The 20,548-nt window shown below is 39.9% G+C and overlaps 1 protein-coding gene across 4 annotated transcripts in view; it reads right to left on the bottom strand.

The window, feature by feature from the left end:
• ACBD6 (acyl-CoA binding domain containing 6) overlaps nucleotides 1-20,327 on the bottom strand; it is a 198,353-nt gene extending 178,026 nt beyond the window's left edge. For 2 of the 4 annotated variants that reach the window (XM_026509161.4, XM_044387857.2), the window contains exons 1-3: nucleotides 19,716-20,326; nucleotides 12,882-12,946; nucleotides 10,125-10,221 (exon numbers count right to left, since the gene is read on the bottom strand). In XM_026509161.4, the coding sequence (XP_026364946.1) occupies nucleotides 10,125-10,221; nucleotides 12,882-12,946; nucleotides 19,716-19,937 (384 nt within the window). In that variant the 5' untranslated portion in view covers nucleotides 19,938-20,326. Of the gene's footprint in view, nucleotides 1-10,124; nucleotides 10,222-12,881; nucleotides 12,947-19,715 lie in introns of all 4 variants that reach the window. The other 2 variants (XM_044387855.3, XM_026509159.4) reach the window with 2 other exon arrangements.
• Nucleotides 20,328-20,548: the final 221 nt, after the last annotated feature.

Here is a 20,548-nt window from a genome sequence, read left to right as displayed (position 1 = left end):
AAGATTTTATTTATTTATTTGACAGAGCGAGAGAGCACAAGCAAGGGGAACAGCAGAGGGAGAGGGAGAAGCAGGCTCCCCCGCTGGGCAGGGAGCCCGACGCGGGGCTCGATCCCAGGACCCTGGGATCATGACCTGAACCGAAGGCAGACACTTAACAATCTATCTGAGCCACCCAGGCGGCCCGTATTTTGTCCTTTTACATTCAAAGTAGTTATCGATAAATATGTATTTCTTGCCATTTTGTTACTTATTTTGTGGTTGTTTCTGAAGTTTTTCTCTGATCCTGGTTTCATGGTTTGCTGGCTTTCTTTAGTGATATATTTCTCTTTGTTCTTTGCCTATCTATTAGTGGTTTTTGATTTGTGGTTACCAGGAAGTTTGTATATAACATCATCTTTTTTTTTTTTTTTAAAGATTTTATTTATTTATTCAACAGAGATAGAGACAGCCAGCGAGAGAGGGAACACAAGCAGGTGGAGTGGGAGAGGAAGAAGCAGGCTCATAACGGAGGAGCCTGATGTGGGGCTCGATCCCATAACTCCAGGATCACGCCCTGAGCCGAAGGCAGACGCTTAACCGCTGTGCCACCCAGGCGCCCTGTATATAACATCTTCTGCATATAGCAGTCTATATATTAAGATGATGGTCATTTAAGTTTGAACCCACTCTTTACTCCTCTCCTCCTTACACTTTAGGTATATGATGTCATATTTTACATCCTTTCGTGATTTCCTTGACTGCTTTTATATAGAAACATTCATTTTTATTGCTTTTGTGCTTCCTACTTTCATACTGTCACTTTTGGTCTCTCCTTTCCTCTGAGACCCCTTTTAATATTTCTTGCAGGGCTGGTTTAGTGGCCATAAACTCCTTTAGTTTTTGTCTGGGAAACCCTTTATCTCTCCTTCTATTATGAATGATAGCCTTCCTGGATAGAGTATTCTCAGCTGCAGATTTTTCCCATTCGGGACTTTGAATATATCATGCCACTTCCTTCTGGTTTGCAAGGTTTCTGCTTTAAAAGTCCCGTTAGGGGCACCTGGGTGGCTCAGTCAGTTAAGCGTCTGCCTTCGGCTCAGGTCATGATTCTAGTCCTGGGACTGAGCTCCACATCAGTCTCCCTGCTCTATGGGGAGCCTGCTTCTCCCTCTCCCTCTCCCTGCTGCTCCCCCAGCTTGTGCAATCATGCTCTGTCAAATAAATGAATAAAAGTAGAATTAAAAAGTTCCCTGTTAGCCTAGTGTGGTTTCCCTTGTATGTAACCGTTTTTTGTCTCACTGCTTTTAAATTTTATCACTTACATTTTGCCATTTTAATTACAATATGTCTTGGTGTGGATGGGCTTTTGTTGATTTTGTTGGAGGTTCTGTGTGCCTCCTGGATCTGCATATCTGTTCTTTCCCCAGATTGGGGAAGTTCTTAGCTATTATTTCTTTAAATAAATTTTCTACCCCCTTTTCTCTCTCTTCTTCTTCTTCTGGGACCCCTATAATAGGAATGTTACTATGTTTGATGGAGTCACTAAGTTCCCTATGTCTCTTCTCCTTCTGTGTAATTCTCTTTTCTCTCTTTTGTGCAGCTTGATTATCTCCATTACTCTGTCTTCTAAGGTCATTAATTCATTCCTCCCTTTCTTCCAGCCTGCTATTCGTTCCATCATGCATGTTGCTCATTTCATTTATTCAAATTTTTATCTCTATGTTATTCCTTATCTCTATGTTAAGGGTCTCACTCATGTCTTCCACTCTTTTCTAAAATCCAATGAATATCTCACAATCATGATTTTAAATTGTCTTTTAGGCATGTTACTTATATCTGTTTCACTTAGATCTCTGGCCATGGCCTTGTCCTGTTCTTTCATTTGGGACAAATTCCTCTGTCATCTCATTTTGTCAAAGTTTTTGTGCCTGTTTCTGTGTGTTAAGAAAGTCAGCTATGTTTCCTGTTCCATGGAACGGCCTTGTGAAGAAGAGGTCCTGTAGTGCCCTGTAGTATAGTTCCCCAGTGTGTTTCCCAGGACCCGGTGCCACAGGGAGTGACTCCAAAGTGTGCTTCATGTGCTCTGCTGTTATGTTCTGGCCACTTTATCCTTCAGGCCAGTTGTCTGTAGAAACTCTTTGCCTGTTGTGGGCAGTGTTTGGTCCCTGGCCTGAATGTGGTGAGTATTAAGTAGGTGTGCTCTGGTCTGCTTGTGAAATGACACCTGTCACCACCACCAGAACTGAGGTCCTGCAAAACTCCCAGTCAGGAGACATGGTGTGGACAGGGGTTTCGGCTGGTTTTCTAGGGGAGGGGTCCTGCCATGCTGGGACTGAGGCAAGTCTGACTGGGAAGGGCGGCTCTACCAGAGCACAGGGGGGCAGGGCTTGGTGTAAGCAAGTTAGGTAGCAAGCGTTGGCACTGTACTGGGTCCCACAGATGGCTCTGAGCTTATCCTGTGGTGCAGGGGAGGCAAATGGCACCTGCCAGTTCCCTTGTTCCGGGAGGGATCTCTCCATGAACTCTGCCTCTCTGGGATACACTCAGAGATGAGCAAATAACCTTCCACTGTGTGCCCCAGGCATTCTTCAGATCACTCTACACTATATGTCTGCAGGCTGTTTGCCCTGCCTTCTCTCCAATAACAGCCTCAATGCCTATGGGCTCTCCTAAGCCAAGCCCACTGACCTTTAAAAGTCCAGGCTTTAAGCCGTGCTGGTTGCAAGAGTTCATGAAATTCAGCCCCTCTTGAAGCCCTTTCCAAGCCAACTGCTATGGATATTTGCTTTCCCCATGCGCTCCCCCATGTACTAGTCTGTCTCTCGCCTCTTGCCGCAACGACTCCCTCCCCATTACAGTGGCCACACTCTTTTTCTCTCCCAAAATGTGTCTCTGTACTTCCTATCTTCTTGGATGTGGCCTCCTCTCTGCCTTTAGTTGTGGAGCTTGTTCTGCCAGTCTTCAGGTCAGTTCTGGGGTATTTAGGGTGATTTGATAGTTATCTAGTTGTATTAGTGGGAGGAAGCATGCCTTGTGTCCTCGTACTCTGCCACTATCTTCCCAGCATCTGCCAAAGTGTTTTATATCTTAAATTTACATGATATTCTATGTCAATTTTATCTCAATAAATTGAAATAAGGGAGAGAAAATGAGGTATGAGGTGGACGCTAAATCCAATGACTAGTGTCTATGTAAGAAAAAGGAAAGGGAGATTTGGATACAGACATGCTGGGAAGGAGGCTATGTAAAGACAGAGGCAGAGACTAGAGTTATGCTGCCACAAGTCAAAGAACACCTGGGGCCACCAGAAGCTGGCAAAGGCAAGGGAGGATTCTTCCCTACAGACTTCAACGAGAGCCTCACTCTGCTAACACTTGATTTTGGACCTCTAACCTCCAGAACTGTGAGAGAATAAATTTCTGTTGTTTTAAACTACAAAGTACCAGTTTGTGTACCTTGCTACGGCAATGTTAGGAAACTAATACAGCCTGTAACATTTTGTGCCAAAAAGTAAGAAACAGCTCAAAGATTGAGGCGGACATATCAAAAGGAGACAGGTGCCATCTTGAAGGAGTTCCCAGTGACCAAATAAAATGATAGTAATGGATTGTAACTCACTGAATAAAACAGAAATCCATGAGTAAATAAAGTACAGATATAAATACATGAATGTTGGCAGAAGCAATCAGCCATGGGCCCTGAGCATCTCTACACATTCTCCTCCAGTATGCCAGGCTCTGACTAGTCTTTACCTGGGCCATTTCTCAGGGTTGTGTGTACAGCAAGCAACCCTCAGGGATGAAGTAATGTCTTCTCAACCGCTGACAAACAGCAGGCTTGCTTCCACCTGCTATAAAAGTGGTGAATCCCCAAAGCTCAGTGTTCCTTCGCTACAGCACAACCCACTGCATATGCAGTAATCCATCTAGGCCCACCTGCATCATCCCTGTGGGACTTGGGGGATTTGAGAAACCAATGCAAATCAAATGACTCTCATGCAATTTGCCATACCATGAATAATAAAGACCTTTGGCTCAGACCCAGGAGTCTTGTACCTCTGCCAGCATCTAAGAAACAGTAACAGGCTGACTTATTAGCTTGCAAGTAGGGTACAATCCTAGATCTTTCATAATTCTTGACAATGAATAAAAAAATAAACAGGGGAGAAGGGAAAGCCCATTTTTAGAGCGGAATGCCAAATAATAAATGTAGAAGAAAAAATGGAGTTGGAAAAACATTAATGGATATTAAAACTAGTGGGTGAAATCTGATGAGGAAAAGGATATTTACATAGGTCAAAGTATCTCCCCATAAATTACTAATTACAAAGGGAAAAACAAGAATTTTACAGTAGAGAAATCTGGTACCACGTTAAGCAAGTGATCAAAGTTAACATAACCAACATTGGGACAAACAGACATCATGTAGGGCGCCTGGGTGGCTCAGTCATTAAGCATCTGCCTTCGGCTCAGGTCATGATCCCAGGGTCCTGGGATCAAGCCCCGCACTGGCCTCCCTGCTCAGTGGGAAGCCTGCGTCTCCTTCTCCCACTCCCCCTGCTTGTGTTCCCTCTCTCGCTGTATCTCTCTCTGTCAAATAAATAAAATCTTAAAAAAAAATAGACATCATATATCTCCTGGTATAATGCACTGAGAAGGACACAATTCTGTGTGTATTTCTCCTAAAAATGTACAATCTGAATCTACTTATGAGGAAATGTCAGACAAGCCCAAACTGGGCAGTCGCTTAACCAACTGAGCCCCCTAGGTAACCCTGAAGGAAATTTTTAAAATAAATGACAAATTTGAATATGGATCACGGATTCAACAATACTGAATTAATGTTAAAACTCCTGATTTTAAGAAAAAAGAACTAATGTACACTGTTGATTGGAATATAAATTGGTACAGCCATTATGGGAAACAGCATGGAGGTTCCTCAAAAAATTAAAAATAGGGGGCGCCCAGGTGGCTCAGTCAGTTAAGCGTCTCACGTGGGCTGAGGTCATGATCTCAGGTTCCTGGGATCCAGCCCTGCATCAGGCTTCGCACTCAGCAGGGAGTCTGCTTCTTCCTCTCTCGCTCTCTGCCCCTCTCCCCACACATGGGCACACACTTGTGCACACCCTCTCTTTCTCTCTCTCAAATAAAATCTTTCCAAAAAAATTAAAAACAGAACTCTCATATGATCCAGTAATGCCACTTCTGGGCATACATCTAAAGGAAATGATACCGGGATCTCAAAGAGATATCTGCACTCCCATGTTCACTGCAGCATTATTCACAATAACCAAGATATGGAAACAATCTAAGTGTCTACCTATGGATGAATGGATAAAGAAGATGAGGTATATATATAAACAATGGAATATTATTCACCCATGAGAAAGATGCAAATCCTGCCATTTGTGATAACACAGATGAACTTGGAGGACATTACTCTAAGTGAAGTAAACCAGACAAAGACAAATATTATACGATCTCACTTATATGTAGAATTTAACGAAATTAAAAAGTCAAACTCACAGAAGCAGCAAATAAGAGTAGGTGGTTACCAGGGGCTGGTGGGGAATGGGAGACAGGGAGATGCTGGTCAAAGGGTATAAAATTGCAGTTGTGTAAGATGAATAAATCTAGAGATCTAATATACAGGCATGACAGGGGTGTCTGCCTGGCTCAGTTGGTAGAGCACATGACTCTTGATCTTCAGGTCATAAGTTCAAGCCCCACACTGGGCATGGAGCTTACTTTAAAAAATAAATAAATAAATAAATATACAGGCATGATGACTACAATAAATAATGCTGTACTGAATACTGAAAATATGCTGAGAGAGTAAATATCAGGTAATCTCACCACAAAAAGAAGGTAACTATATGAGAGGAAGGTATATTAATTAGTTTGACTATAGTAACCATTTCACTAAATGTATATCAAATCATGGTATATACCTTAAATATATACAATTGATTTGTGTGTATAGAATGCCCTATAGGAACTCCGAGCCCAGAGGGTCTTAAAAAAAAAAAAAAGAAATTTCAAAAGAACTCATGACACCAAAAAAAGGTCCTAATTTTTATAATGATGGTGTAATGACAGAGAAAGTCCCTGTTCTAAGAAATAATGAAGTATTTAGTGATTAAGGGACATGATCTCTGCAACGTATCTAAAATAGCCTGCAACTTATGTAAAATAGTTCAGAAAAAATTTGAGTGTGTAAATAGGGAGAATGCTAAAGCAAACATAAACAACTGGTGTATCTAAATAAAGACTATCCAGAAATTCCTTGCACTATTTCTGAAACTTAAAAAAAATTATATTAAGTATGTATTAGTTAATAATGTACCATTATCAGTTATTAATACACTAGTTAATAATAATACACTGTATATTTGAAATCTGCTAAGAGAGTAAATACCAAGAGTTCTCAGCACCAAAAAAAAAGGTAACCATGAGAGGTAATAAAAATGTTAATTAGTTTGATTGTGAGAATCATTTCACAATGTATACATATATCAAACAGCAAAATATCACGTTGTACACCTTAAATACATATAATTTTTATTTGTCAAAAATAATAAAAAGAAGTTATACCAAAATAAAAACTTATCCTCCTCCCCCTGGCAAAAAAAACAAATAAGGCAAAAGAATTGCCTTGATTAGATATTCAACAGCACATTCTTGAGATAAGATGAAACCATAACAGAAAACACAGTCAAGGGTTTACATTTTAAGGTATTGCTCATTTTATACTTCACTTTATACTCCATGGAGCTTTGACTAAAACAGTAACTACCTTTACCTGAATTTTTTATACACATACACACTCATAAGTTTAGATGGATGCTATACATAATGTTTTATATATATACAAATGTATATGTGTGTAAATACATGTAAATATAAAACGCCAGATGTAGAAAAGATAGCAGAGTGGTTAAGAGTGCGGCTCTAGACTCCTACACAGATAAACCCAAATACCAGCACCTCATTTATTAGCTGGCTAATCTTGGGCAAGATACTAAAACCTTTCTGTGCCTGAATTTCCTCATTTTTAAAATGCAGACAATAACAGTTTCTAATCTAATTAAGATTCTTGTGGGGGTGCTTGGCTAGCACAGTCAGTAGGGCATGCAACTCCTGATTTCGGGGTCATGAGTTTGAGCCCCACATTGGGTGCAGAGATTACTTAAAAATAAAAAAAACTTAAGATTCTTGTGAAGAGTTCAAAGAACAACACATGTAAAGAGCTTAGCACATTCAGCAATGAGAGTTATTATTTCAATGATTTCAGGAACTAGTATCAAAAGAAAATGATTCTTTAACCTAAAAGATAATGAATGAAATACCAAATGTCTTGAGATTGCAGTTACAAACTACTTCATACCAGTCAGAAAGAAGGGGAAAAAAGCTGAGTCAAAGGGGACCAGATCAAGAATGTTTACATTAAACAAAAATATAAACAAAACATAAAATTCCTCTTTACAACTATTTTAAGGATGTCAAAACATTTTGAGAACAATGTATTAAAGAATGATCTTTGATTTTTTTTAAGAGAAAGCGAGCACATGCACGTGTAGGAGATGGGGGGCAGGGGGAAGCAAAGGGAGAATCTTACTTTTTTTTTTAAAGATTTTATTTATTTATTTGACAGAGAGAGAGAGACAGCCAGCGAGAGAGGGAACACAAGCAGGGGGAGTGGGAGAGGAAGAAGCAGGCTCCCAGTGGAGGAGCCTGATGTGGGGCTTGATCCCAGAACGCTGGGATTACGCCCTGAGCCAAAGGCAGATGCTTAACGACTGAGCCACCCAGGCGCCCCCAAAGGGAGAATCTTAAGCAGGCTCCACGCCTAGCACAGAGCCCCACAGGGGCTCAACCTCACAACGCTGAGAAAGTGATCTTTATTTGAAAGTACCTTTGATTCTGCTTAGTTTACTCAAATTTATGTTCAATAAGTGATAGTTACATATTTTTAAAAAGCATCCTTACTGCCTATTTAAATTTCCATAAGAAATTTATGGAAGAACTACCTAACCACATGAATTCTGCAACCATTTGTAAGAGTTATAGTTAATAGGGCGCCTGGGTGGCTCAGTCAGTTGAGCATCCATTCTTGGTTTTGGCTCAGGTCAGGATCTCAGGGGTCGGTTGTGAGATCGAGCCCAAAGGTGGGCTCCAGGCTCGGCGGGGAGTCTGCTTGAAGATTCTCTCCCTCTGCCCCTCCCCCTGCTCCTGCATGCACGCACATCCTCTCTCTCCCTCTAGAATAAATAAGTAAATCTTAAAAAAAAAAAAAAAAGTGCTGGTTAACAGAATTTTATTTAGTAATTAAGATATTGAAGGTAAGAAATAATAAATTCTATCATTTATCAGAACTTATAAACTCAAATGCCTATATAGGGCAGGCATCAGAAACAGTCACGTAAAATCAATAGGTAAGAACTAAGACCACAGAATATGAGGAGTAAAGTACTCACCAAAACGCATTCAAACTCAAGTTTTGTTTTTTTTTTAAATGTTGTGGCATATGTGTTCAGGCTGAGTTCATCTCAGGGGGCACCTGTTTTCACCACTTAATTTCAGATACGAAGTCCTTAGGACCTCTATGATATACATTTGTATGCAAACTTGATGTTTCAGAAAAGACACTAACAAAACGGAGTATTTCTGAAAATATTCATGCACATCAAAAACATCAGGACATGTTTCAATGACTTCAAAAAGGCAGCTGTACCTTTAAAGAGACCCTAAGCTGGTTATCTCCCCCTCTTTGTACTCACTATAAAGATATACTTTTATACATCACAATACATCATCTTTAAGGTTCCCTACAACTCTGACATTTTAAGATTCCAGGATTACTGCACAAAATTCCTTCAAACTAGTAAAACGTGTACCAATGAAATAATTTAATTATTAGCAAAAAAATCTGCAAATTGCTATATTCATGCATCACTGAAATGTTTGGCCTAAATATTTTTAATGAAAAGTAATACTCAATTTGCATTTTTGACATGGTACTGATGCCTTTATCCCACTAAAACACCTGTCGACCATGTTTTTTAAAAGTTTTTTAATAAAATACCAACCCTACCTTTATTAAACTCTTTCTAGATATTCTCCAGCAAATATTAGAAAAAGAGGGTACATTTAAGTGAACAATACCCAATACCTCCAAGGTCCAAAGTAATCTCTCTTTCCACTGGATTCCCTAGCACTTGCATTACTACTATTTTATACTATGATCATACTTCGCATATGTTATCTTCTCAAATATACTTTAAATTATGTAATGGCAGAAAGCATATCTTATTTATATTTTATCCGCATCAAAAAGCATTTTGTACTTGCACAGAACTGCTCATTAAAAAAAAAATCCAAGAGAAACCTACCATTTCTCAAGATAATGATGATCTCATGTTAAATGCTTTCAAATTCTGAAATGAACTGAGTTTTTACAAAATTGAAATTATTATAATGCTTTTAAAAATTCTCCACAATTCTGGGGCACCTGGGTGGCTTAGTCAGTTAAGCGACTGACTCTTGGTTTCAGCCCAGGTCATGATCTCAGGGTCGTGAGATCGAGCCCCACATCAGGCTCTGTGCTTAGTGTGGAGTCTGCTGGGGATGCTCTCTCTCTCTCTCCTTCTGCCCCTCCCCCCTGCTCACTCGCTCTCTCTCTCTCAAATAAATAAATTTTTTTAAATCTTTTTAAAAAAATTCTCTACAATTCAGAGAAGTTCTCAGTATCGGTAGCTGGTTAATATTTAAGCAACAGTATTTTGAGGTAGATAAATATCATAATAACTCTATAATCTAAGAAAATAAAACATTAAGAATGGTACTTAAGGGGCACCTGGTTGGTTCAGTGGGTTAAGCATCTGCCTTTGGCTTAGGTCATAATCCCAGGGTCCTGGGATCCAGCCCTGCGTCGGACTCTCTGCTCAGCGGGGAGTCTGCTTCTCCCTCTCCCTCTCCCTTTGCCCTTCCCTCCCCGCCCCAACTCGTGCTCTCTCTCTCAAATAAATAAAAAAAATTTTTTTTTTAAATAAAAGAATATTACTTAAGCCTAAGCTTGGTTTTAAACCTTTAAGAGGAAGATGATGTTTTTGGAAAGTATTATTTACACTCATCAAATCTTACCTGAGGATTCCAACCTGGATCTAATTTCTTAACTTCTGCGATATACTCCTGCATTGCTTGACTGGGGCTTGAATCACCAAGTGCTTTCCATGCTTCCCTACAGTAAAGAATATCAAAACGATCTATCATTATCTATGGAAGTAACACAAATGGCACATTCCTTTTTAGTATTAAAAAAACTGGCTTGCACATTTTAAGGATGTGAGATATAGATATAATAAGCCATAGATGAGTAACTCTCTTTTTGCCTTCACAATGGTCTATACCAACACATACCTTACACCCCACCACCTAAGGAGCCTTTTTAGACATTTTTTTTTCTAATCACCCTCCCCCATGAAATTTTATAACACAGATATATTGCATATCAAATGAATTTAAGACCATGAACAACTGTAATACCCACGATTTTATAACTCCCTGAAACCCACCTTTCATCCCTATTGAGAATGTATGATCTATAGACCAATAAAAGTAGTTCCCACCTTATATAGCATTTTGGTAATATGGGAATTAATCACACACAAAACAATATTCCCTGGGAAAATGCTTTGAACTTCGTATTTAAGCTGTGAGAAATACACCTTCCCCTTTGGCTGTTATCTATAAGCTGCTAATAGCGGATCCCGAGGCAGGGAATTCAAAAAGTGAGGGGTGGTAAGGACAGAGGTAAGAATTCTAGTAAGTTAGAAGGTAGGGACTACTGGCAGTATAAATATCAAGAGTAATATTTTAGTCCTGTGCCCCCTTCTGAGTCATCCTTTTCTTCTTTCTTCTGTAAACTGCCAAGACAGGCTCCTTCTTGGTCTTGCCCTGCCAATTCTTTCTACTTCCAACCAGGAAGCAGATCCACTGATTCACTGTAAAACACAATTCAGGGCCATGGTTTTTTCACTACCTTCCTGCTCCCATAATGAATATAACATCTTTCTGAGGTTTTCCAAATTTATTTTTACTGCCTCTCTTGAGAGTTACCTGTATATATCCCAACACTCTACCCCTAAATGTATCAGCATATATCAAACAGGAAATTTAACATCAATACTATTATATAAACATAGACTACCTTCAGATTTCCCTGATTTCCCAATAATGTCCTTTATAGATTTCTTCTCCCAGACCAGGAACCAATCAAGATTCGCACATAGCACTGAGTTTTGTGTATCTTTAGCCTTTTTTGTCTTCCATGATATTGATATTTTTTAAGAGTCCAAATCAGTTGTTTATAAAATATCTCTCAATTTGGATTTATCTGATTGTTTCCTCACCTACAGGGTGTTCTTGCCAAAAATGAATAATCATGATTAGAATCAGATGAAAGGTTTTGGCAAGAGCAATATACAGGCAACGTGTCCTTCCCAATGTATCACACTGGGGGCACATGGCATCAGTTTGTCCCCCCATCATCAAAGATAAGATTAAGGACTTGGCAGAAGCAGTATCTCCTGTTGTCTTCCTTGTAATTAAAAAGGAAACTGAGGGTCAGATTGCGTAAATGCTCCTCAGTAGTTTTTCATCTACTGGTTCCAGCATCCATTAATGATTCCTGCCTGAATTGTTAGAGTGGTCATAAAATCAAAACCTGTTAAAATTGCTAAAAACAATGAAAAAACAGGCAAGCATAGGAGAAAAAATAATGCTGAAGTTATGAAATTTCATAAATTAAAACAAAAAACTCACAATAAAAGTTGCATCAGGTATTCTCCACAACAGTAATTAAGTGTCAGAGAACATTTTGTTACCATCAGCAAAGAAAGCTTCTGCCAGAACGGAAATCAAAGCACTGCTTCCTTCACTGTGAATGTCCTACACACACAAAAAGTCAGCTGAACGAAACACGGGCTTAATGACAAAACTGATTTACATTCAAGTTCAAGCTTTGCATGTCTTTACCACTGGGTAACAAACAGTTCATAGACAGGTAACTTGTCAGGGGACCGCATTTTGAGTAGCACAGCTCTAGAATGTAAAGTTAGAACCCATTTTTAGCAGCACTCTTCCCTCTTCAACCATATTTCATTTTTTTTTAAACCCTATCCTTTATACTTTTAATTCCAGGCCTGATGCTCCAAAGTTCTACCGCCTGTAAGTAAGGGTCCCGATTTTATGCATTATCTTTTTCACTTATACAAGGTAAGAGTAAATAAAGCCTCATACGATAAGGAGGAATCTCTGAATTAGAAGTAAAAAAGCTGGGGAGGGGATCTGTTTATGGATTCAGGAAAGAAGGGGACTCAGTATCTTCTCCCACCCCTTTCTTCCCAACTGGTGATTATAAGCACTTCACTGTGGTGTGGATGGGGCAAGGTGCAAGAGAGCACTAGAGGTAAGAAGATAAAATTGGGGCCGGGGAGAAGAATAAAAATGGGGATTTATCCTGTGCTTCTCCTTTCCCATCCTCCTGTCCTTTCAAAGATTCCTCCACAGGGCAGAAGTGGTGATCCATTAGGGGCTGTATGACAGGATAGGAAAATCTCAAGCAATAGCTCTTACTATCACTCTCTAAGAAGCTATTCCTATGTAAGAAGTGTATGTCTGTCGTGAACTATGTATATACCAGCATCGTGGCATGAGAATCCTTTAGGAGACTTAGCTAAAAGAGGATTCTTTTAATCTCTCTCCCAATTGCCTGTTGTTAGCACAGTCTACAGCAGAGAGATTAATATAAAAATAATTCTTTAATCTGCTCACTACTTTCTAATTCCTAAACACCTAAACCACTTCCAACAACTTCATTAGATTCCAAGAATTTCTTACCATTTTTGCTTTCCTTCGAAATCAAAGAAGCTTGGTTTAGGAGTATTACAATTTCCAACTTTGACCTAATTGAAGAGAGGGGAAAAAAAATAAATCAAGAACTTATTTTTCGAAGAAATGCCAGAGAAACTTTTTATTTTCAAATTTATTATGTATACTCAGTAACTGTACGTTAGAAAATATTTGTATCTATATAGAATAACAAAATTTAACACTCTTTGCAAAAGCAAACAAAAAACAAATTTTAAATACAGGCTGCTTTGGCTTACTGCATAAAACCACTGTCGTCTAATACTGTGATACCTAAAAAAATACAAGTGACAAACACCTGCATTCCTTTTTTTTTTTTAAAGATTTTATTTATTTGACAAAGAGAGAGAAAGACTGGCAGCGAGAGAGGGAACACAAGCAGGGGGAGTGGGAGAGGAAGAAGCAGGCTCGATCCCAGAACACAGGGATCACCGTCCTGAGCCGAAGGCAGACGCTTAACAACTGAGCCATCCAGGCGCCCCAAAACTTACATTCCTAAACTAGGAGACAAATTACATATACAAGGCAAATTATAAATATAGTTTATGTAATTCTTATTACCGTTTATCATATAGAAGAATTTCTAAATGTACAATAAGCAAGCTTTAAAGTACAGTTTTATCAGAATTCATAATATTGTTTATTTATGCTGATTCTCATTACACTATCAGCATTTTATCTCTCCCAAATTCCAGGACAAAGCACACTATTTGTAAAGTATCCTATTATGAAACTAATCAATGCAAATATAGATGCTGACAGCCTTGCAAAAAACTTTCAAGGGTTTTTCAACAATATAAATTCTATCCACTCCACAATAATCTTTTCTTGTTTGTGGTCAATACTTATTTGTAATCCTCAAATGACATTTGTAGTGAAACTATATGATATTTCCATTGTGAATAAACATAAATGAAATTCACACAAGTGCAGAATTCACTATACAACCCCTGATTCCCACTGCCAAAAGTAATCTCTTTCTGATGAACTCTCAGAGCATTTACTCTGTATACCTCTGTTAGCACTTTCTACTTTTACCTGGTGTTAGAAAGTTTTGTGTAAAGTCTCATCTTTCTCTCAGAACACAGCCTCTAGGAAACCATTCTTAACTCACTCATTGCACCCTATATAGTGCCTAACCTAAGGCAGTAAAAGATGTTTGTTGAATATGAAATATGTCAGGCATGTGTTCAACCAAATACCTGTTTTTCCTGATACCACAATCCAATCCCCATCTACTTCTCAGAGAGCTTCTCGCCATCTACTATTACTTTTATACACTTGAATTTTGCTAAAATCAAACTGATGGTCTACTCGCTAACCAGACTGATCTTCTCACTGCTTTAAGGATTTTTATTCTGAGTTTCGCTCATGTTACTGCCCTCGCCTGAAATGCCTTCTCCTTTTCCTTCAGCTTTTCACACCTTCAGTCCCACTCATGGTTCAGATTGTAAGAATCCTTTCAGTCTACAATGATCTCATCCATCTCTGAATTCATAACAAGTATCATCTCCATCATTTGCTTAGCAATTAATCACATAGCCCTCTGATGAATATTAAAATGTACACTTACACAGCAGCAGCCCAGTTATAAGGGGACAGAAGAAAAAATGAGAGCAGAAACTGCCTTTCTTGATGACCACAAACCAAAAGCTACATATATGCTATGGCAAATGAGCCATACAACAATCCTGTTAGGTTTGCCATTACAAACTTATTTTATAAATGAGCACAGAGAAACTGAGGAGGGTTGTTGGAGTTCACAGATTAGCAAATCCTGAATTAGTACTCAAGATGTGAATTTGGGACGATTTGACTCCAAAGTCCAATATTCCTTTTCTGTAGCACTCTGTTTTACATGCCACATCAAATTTAGGCATTTCCAAATCACTTCAACTACTGGATTGTTAGAAACATGAGAGAAACTATGACACATCATAAAACAGCAGTCATTACTATTCTAGTTTTTTATCCAGACACCAGCCAATGGTGTCATCCAGCTAAACGTTACATGTACCGTGCAACTTCGGCCCAGGTGCAGGGGACTGGATGTGTATGAAAGTGATATAAACATCTTCCTTGAAGAGAAAGCGGGGCTTGTCCTTCCCTTTCCCTGAGCCCTAGCTAGGACATGCACGCAGTGATGATGAGCCATCTCTGGCCATGGAAAGAAGATCTGAGAGGAATAGTTCTCAAACTTTTTGATCTCATGATCCCTTTACACCTGTAAAAAATGAGGACCCCAAGGAACTTTGTTTATGTGGGTTATATATCTATCATATTTACATTAAAAATAAAAAGATTTAAATATGTGTATTAACTAATTTAAAAATAATAAACTCATTAAGTTAACATAAATAGCAAAATTTTATGAAAAATAACTGCATATTCTAAAGCAAAAAAAAACTTAGAAAAGTGACATTGTTTTACATTTTGCACATCTCTTTAATGTCTGCCTTCATAGAAGGCAATTGTATTCTCACATCTACTTCTGTATTCACTCTATTGCAATATGCTGCTGTGGTTGAAGTATATGAAGAAAATGTGGCTTCACACAGATACACTGTTACAAAAGAAAGAAGTATTTTAGTAGCCTTTTCAGATAATTGTGGATATTCTTCTTTGATACAACACCAAAACTGGACAAGTGGCAGTTTCAAGGTTAGATGCAACGTGGGCTCTGTGTCATATCGTTGAATTCTTCCTACTGCTACATTAAAATCCATTGGTCTGACTTGCACTTTGAATGGATCTTTTACTCATATATAATTTGTAACATTCCATGCAACATTTGGAAAATATGGTCCACTGAGTTATGCATTCCTTCCAAATGTTGACACATTTCATTATACAAGAGCGAAAGTTTACAATCATCAAAATCACCATTAATCTCATCAAAAAAGTTCTTAAGTATTAGGAAGCTGTCAAGTTCATGTGACAGACACAGATGTTCCAATTTTCACTTGAAGGCTCAAACGTGACCACTGGCAACAAATACTGTCAGTTGTTTTCCTTAAAATGACAGGCTCACTTCATTTGCTTTGAAGAAACCATCTGCCAAATATTCAAATTTGAATAAGCAGTTTATCTGTGAGTTGTTTTATTAAGGAAGAATGATGTTTCATGAAAAATGTGGCTAACTCAGCTTGCAACTCAAAAATTACACAAGTGCTTTTCTTTAAAATAGCCAACATAATTCAGTGTGCAGAACTGCCTTGTGTGTACTCCCCATTTCAAAATGCACAATATTAAAAAGACTTGTATTCAAGAGTTAATATTTAATAAAAATGAATAATTTTTACTGCTTTATCAAAGACATTTTTAAGTGAAATTGGCCTTTTTTTTTTTTTTTTACTCTGAGTACATGGTGGTAAAATATATGACTACTAGTACAGTTGCTGCCACTGCCTTGGTTCATGCTGATGCATCAGCAGTTTTATCAAATAGAAAAAAGGCAAATACTGTCTTAGTATATGATGAAAATAGTTTTGATCTTATAGATCTCCTGAGAAAGTCTCAGGGATTCTCAGGGGTCCATAATTTGAGAACTGCTGCCTTGGGGGAATGGCTGAACTACAGGACAGAAAAAGACTAAGCCCCTGGATGACCTCATGAAGCAGAATCACCCAACCAGCCCTAAGTCACCTGTCTCCAAACCATTATGTGTGATGAAAATAAAAGCTCAGCAGCTGACCCTGTATTCTGACACAGAAGCTTTTGTATTCCCAAATTCGAACAACAGTTCAGGATCAGAAAAGACTGGGTAAATAAAACTACAGGATTTTAGGACATGATGAGCAACACTTTCCAAATCATTAAATAATGACTTTTAAGCTATAAGGCAGAATTATAAAATGTGCCACTTTAACAAAACACCTGAACTCTGCTCTGATATGATATATCCAATGCCCTTCAAACAGAGTGTTTTAACAAAGAGGGCTGATGGCAAATGCTAGTGAATCACGTGTGGCCAGGTTAAAGTAGGAGAACATGCTGAGTATCCTCACCGTGCTACTGCTGAAGGCTCCTGTAAAATGAAGCTAACGGGGGTTTGAAGTTTTCATTGTCCTAGAGTTTTCAAAGGTGTCAATTAGTTATCTTTTGCTGGGAAAGTGTAGGCTAACACAGAAGACCAAAAAACTGTTCAGCGGTGTGATCTTTCTGAAACCTCACTAAAAGATGATTTTCGAGCCATAGGCTTATCTGAGACTAAAGAACTATGATGGGGGCACCTGAGTGGCTCAGTCAGTTGGGTGTCTTCCTTTGGCTCGGGTCATGATCCTGGGGTCCTGGCATCGAGCCCCACATTGGGCTCCCTGCTCAGCGGAGATCCTGCTTCTCCCTGCTTGTGCTCTCTGTCAAATAAATATATAAAATCTCTTTAAAAATAAAAAATAAATAAAAGAGCTACGATGTGAGGTAAATGTAGGGCTCTGCCTAAGAAAAGAAGGTTCACAGCTCATTTTTATTATCTTCCTGGGGACAACTTAATTCATTCAGCCTCCAAAATACAGTGCTACTCCAAATACAAAATGTAATTGTTTCCTGAGAAATTCTGATCCACCATGCATCAACTATATTGGAATTTCAACTTTATTATGCTAACAAAGATGCTATTTTTTAAAATTTTATTTATTTGACAGAGAGAGAGAGAGAAAGCACAAGGAGGGGGAGTGGCAGAGGGAGAAGGAGAAGCAGGCTCTCCGCTGAGCAGGGAGCCCTATGCGGGGCTTGATCCCAGGACTCCAGGATTGTGACCCAAGCCAAAGAAAGATGCTTAACCTACTGAGCCACCCAGGCACCCCCAAAGATGCTATTTTTAACACTATCTCAAAATTCTGTTAAAAATAAAATATTCAGGAGCACCTGGGTGGCTCAGTCAGTTAAGTATCTGACTCCTGATTTCGGCTCAGGTCATGATGGGGGGAGGGCGGCGGGGTCATGAGATGGAGCCCTGCCTGGCGCTCCACATTGGGCGTGGAGCCTGCTTAGGATTCTCTTTCCCTCTCAAAAAAAAAAAAATTTAGAAGAGATTAATGAAAATTGTGTCCCAATATCATATCTAAGTAAGCATAAGCTTATTCTCTAATAGCAAAGAATTTTATTTTCAGATACAGAAAATTTCTGAACACCCTAACATCAAGTTCTTGAATGGGTGAGGGACACGTCTCTTCCAGAATATCTGGATGAAGTAAGAATACATGAGACAGAATGGTTACCAGCTAACAGGTGACTACAGTTCACTGATAACTCAGAAATCACATACTAGTAATGATGACACTAATATCAGTAAATAAGTTATGTCCTAGAAAGAAAAAGAACGTTCTCTAGGGGATTTGGAGAAAAACAGTCTTATGCTGACCAGAGAATTATTAGTCAGACATGTTAGAAGTCCTAGCACAATGTTCAATAAACTCTTCTTGTTATATAATTGAAAGTCTCATTTTAATGTTATTGGGACAGGATAAATAACCAAAGAGAAAAAAGATATCCAGAACTTCTGCAAGAAAGCAAATTCCAAGGCCAATTCAGGGGCAATTTTCATTCAACACTATTAATTTATACCATACGTATCTATAGCTATGTCTCTCAAGTCACTTTAACCGTATTCATAATTGAAATTCATCAATCATCAAAAGAAGTTTTACCTCTATGCAGTATATTCAGTTGAAGAATACAGAAAGACCCTACAACTATTTTTTTCTTCAAAGAATACAGGAGGAAATAGATACCAAGAAGCAAATGAAAGCTTAAAATCATTTAGTAAAATAAAATGGGCTATTCCCCAGAATGTCATTGCTTCAAGTGTTCCAAAGAGCTGGAGTTTTCCCAAAATGTTATTTACTCTTGTTAGCAATTTTTCACATGTTTAAATCTAGACTCCTGAAGTAACTTTCTAAGTCTCTTGAAGGCAAATACCATGATGCTTTTTCTTCTTTGCACTCCCTGTAGGCATAACACCCAAGAGTTTTGCACATAAAAGATGTTATACAAGTATTGGTTGATTATGATAAAACAATTATTTCTCTTTCTGGTACCTCTGACTCTTTGAATGATAAATTAAACATGTTTTATAAGACATTCCGATTATAATTTCCAGGTAAAGTTAGAGCCTTAGACAGAGTCAGGAGCTACAATCTAGTTCTAGTTCTGATTGTTGGTATGACCCCAGGCAAGTTATCTACTCTTTTTGGGCTTACCTTTCCTTTCCAGCAAAAGAAGGGGATTATTTCACCTGGTGCTTACTAGCTCTAAAATGTTTATAATCGTATCTAACAGTCAGAAGCCCATTCAGCCAAAACGTAAGTCTAATATAGTTAAGATTTTAAAAATACAATAACAAAAGTATAATACTTTATTTTGTATTGCATCACCCTTTTATTACAATCATATAATTCTCTTGGATCTCACAATTTTTTTTAACATTACTTTCATATGACCATATTACTTCCAAAATTACCGCCATATGACCCTTCAGAAAGAGTGAATGATAAATCTTATTTTATCATCCTCATTTTGTAGGGGTTCTGAAGCCGGGAAAAGCGTAAGTGCAAGGTCACTGTTCAAGTCAGGGAAGCCATGGAAAACAGTCATTCGGTGTCCAGCCAAATATCATTCCCAGGAGAGCAGACAGGCCCTTTCCATCTTCAGAAGGATGCTAATCCTTAGTAGATGATTACACATAACACACACGCAAACTTCCTTACACCTAGCCATCAACCAAGCACGCTTACTATTAGATTTTGGAGGGCGGAGAAGGCCTCTTGTCGCTCTCCCGCATCCACCCCTTCCCCAGGACTTTACCTGCTTGTACCTGGCATACAGGTACAAGAGCTGCTCCCTGCTGGCCACTTGAACCAGGCCTTGGAGGTGCGCTGCAGCCTTCTCAAAGAGCTCTGCCAGGCTCCCGGACGCCTCGGTCTCGGGGCTCTGGAGGGATTCCACATCACCGGAGTCGTCCCCCGAGCTCAGCTCTCCGCCGCTGTCGCCCGTGGTGGCCCCCGCGGGCAGGAATGGCGAGGCCATGTGTCCTCCCTCGGTCCGTCCCTGTGTGTCCGCTCAAGTGCTCCTCGGAGCGGGTGTAACGCCGGCTCGGGGGCCTGGTCCACCAGTCTCCGTCCCGAGCCCGACCTCGAGTCGGACCCAAGCTCACTTACTCCTCGCTGCCTCACGTAACTCTGCCTCCCTCCCACTTCTCTCCCGGGCGTGCAGGGCAGGCTCCGTTAGTCTCGGCGGCTTGCCCCGGCCGACCCGGTCTCCTCCGCCTGCCTCTGGCTAACAGCGCGCTCGGGCTCCACTCGGGTGCCTCCACCGGCGAGGGGGTCTCGGGGCTGCGCAGCTGAGAGATCCGGAAGGGAAGGCGGCTGGCGGCGCGGGCGGGCCAGGCGGGGCAGAACGAGGAGGGGGCGGCGTGCACGCGGGGCGGGGCGGGGCGGGAGCGGCGTGAACGCGGGGCGGGGCGGGGCGGGGCGGCGTACGCGCCTGAGCACGCGTCCGAGCGCGCGCGCGGGGCGAGGCGCGGCGGCGGCCTCGGCGCAGACCTGCGAAGCGTGGGCGGCCCTACGTGGGGCGCCCTCTAGGGGAACTCGCGGGGCCGCGCTCGAGAGATGCTGCTCGGGGAAAGTGTCCTCTGTCGT

Source organism: Ursus arctos, unplaced genomic scaffold, assembly GCF_023065955.2.
Source record: "Ursus arctos isolate Adak ecotype North America unplaced genomic scaffold, UrsArc2.0 scaffold_2, whole genome shotgun sequence".
In the NCBI taxonomy this organism is placed as follows: Eukaryota; Metazoa; Chordata; class Mammalia; order Carnivora; family Ursidae; genus Ursus; species Ursus arctos.
This window is presented reverse-complemented; position numbering and strand designations above follow the sequence as displayed.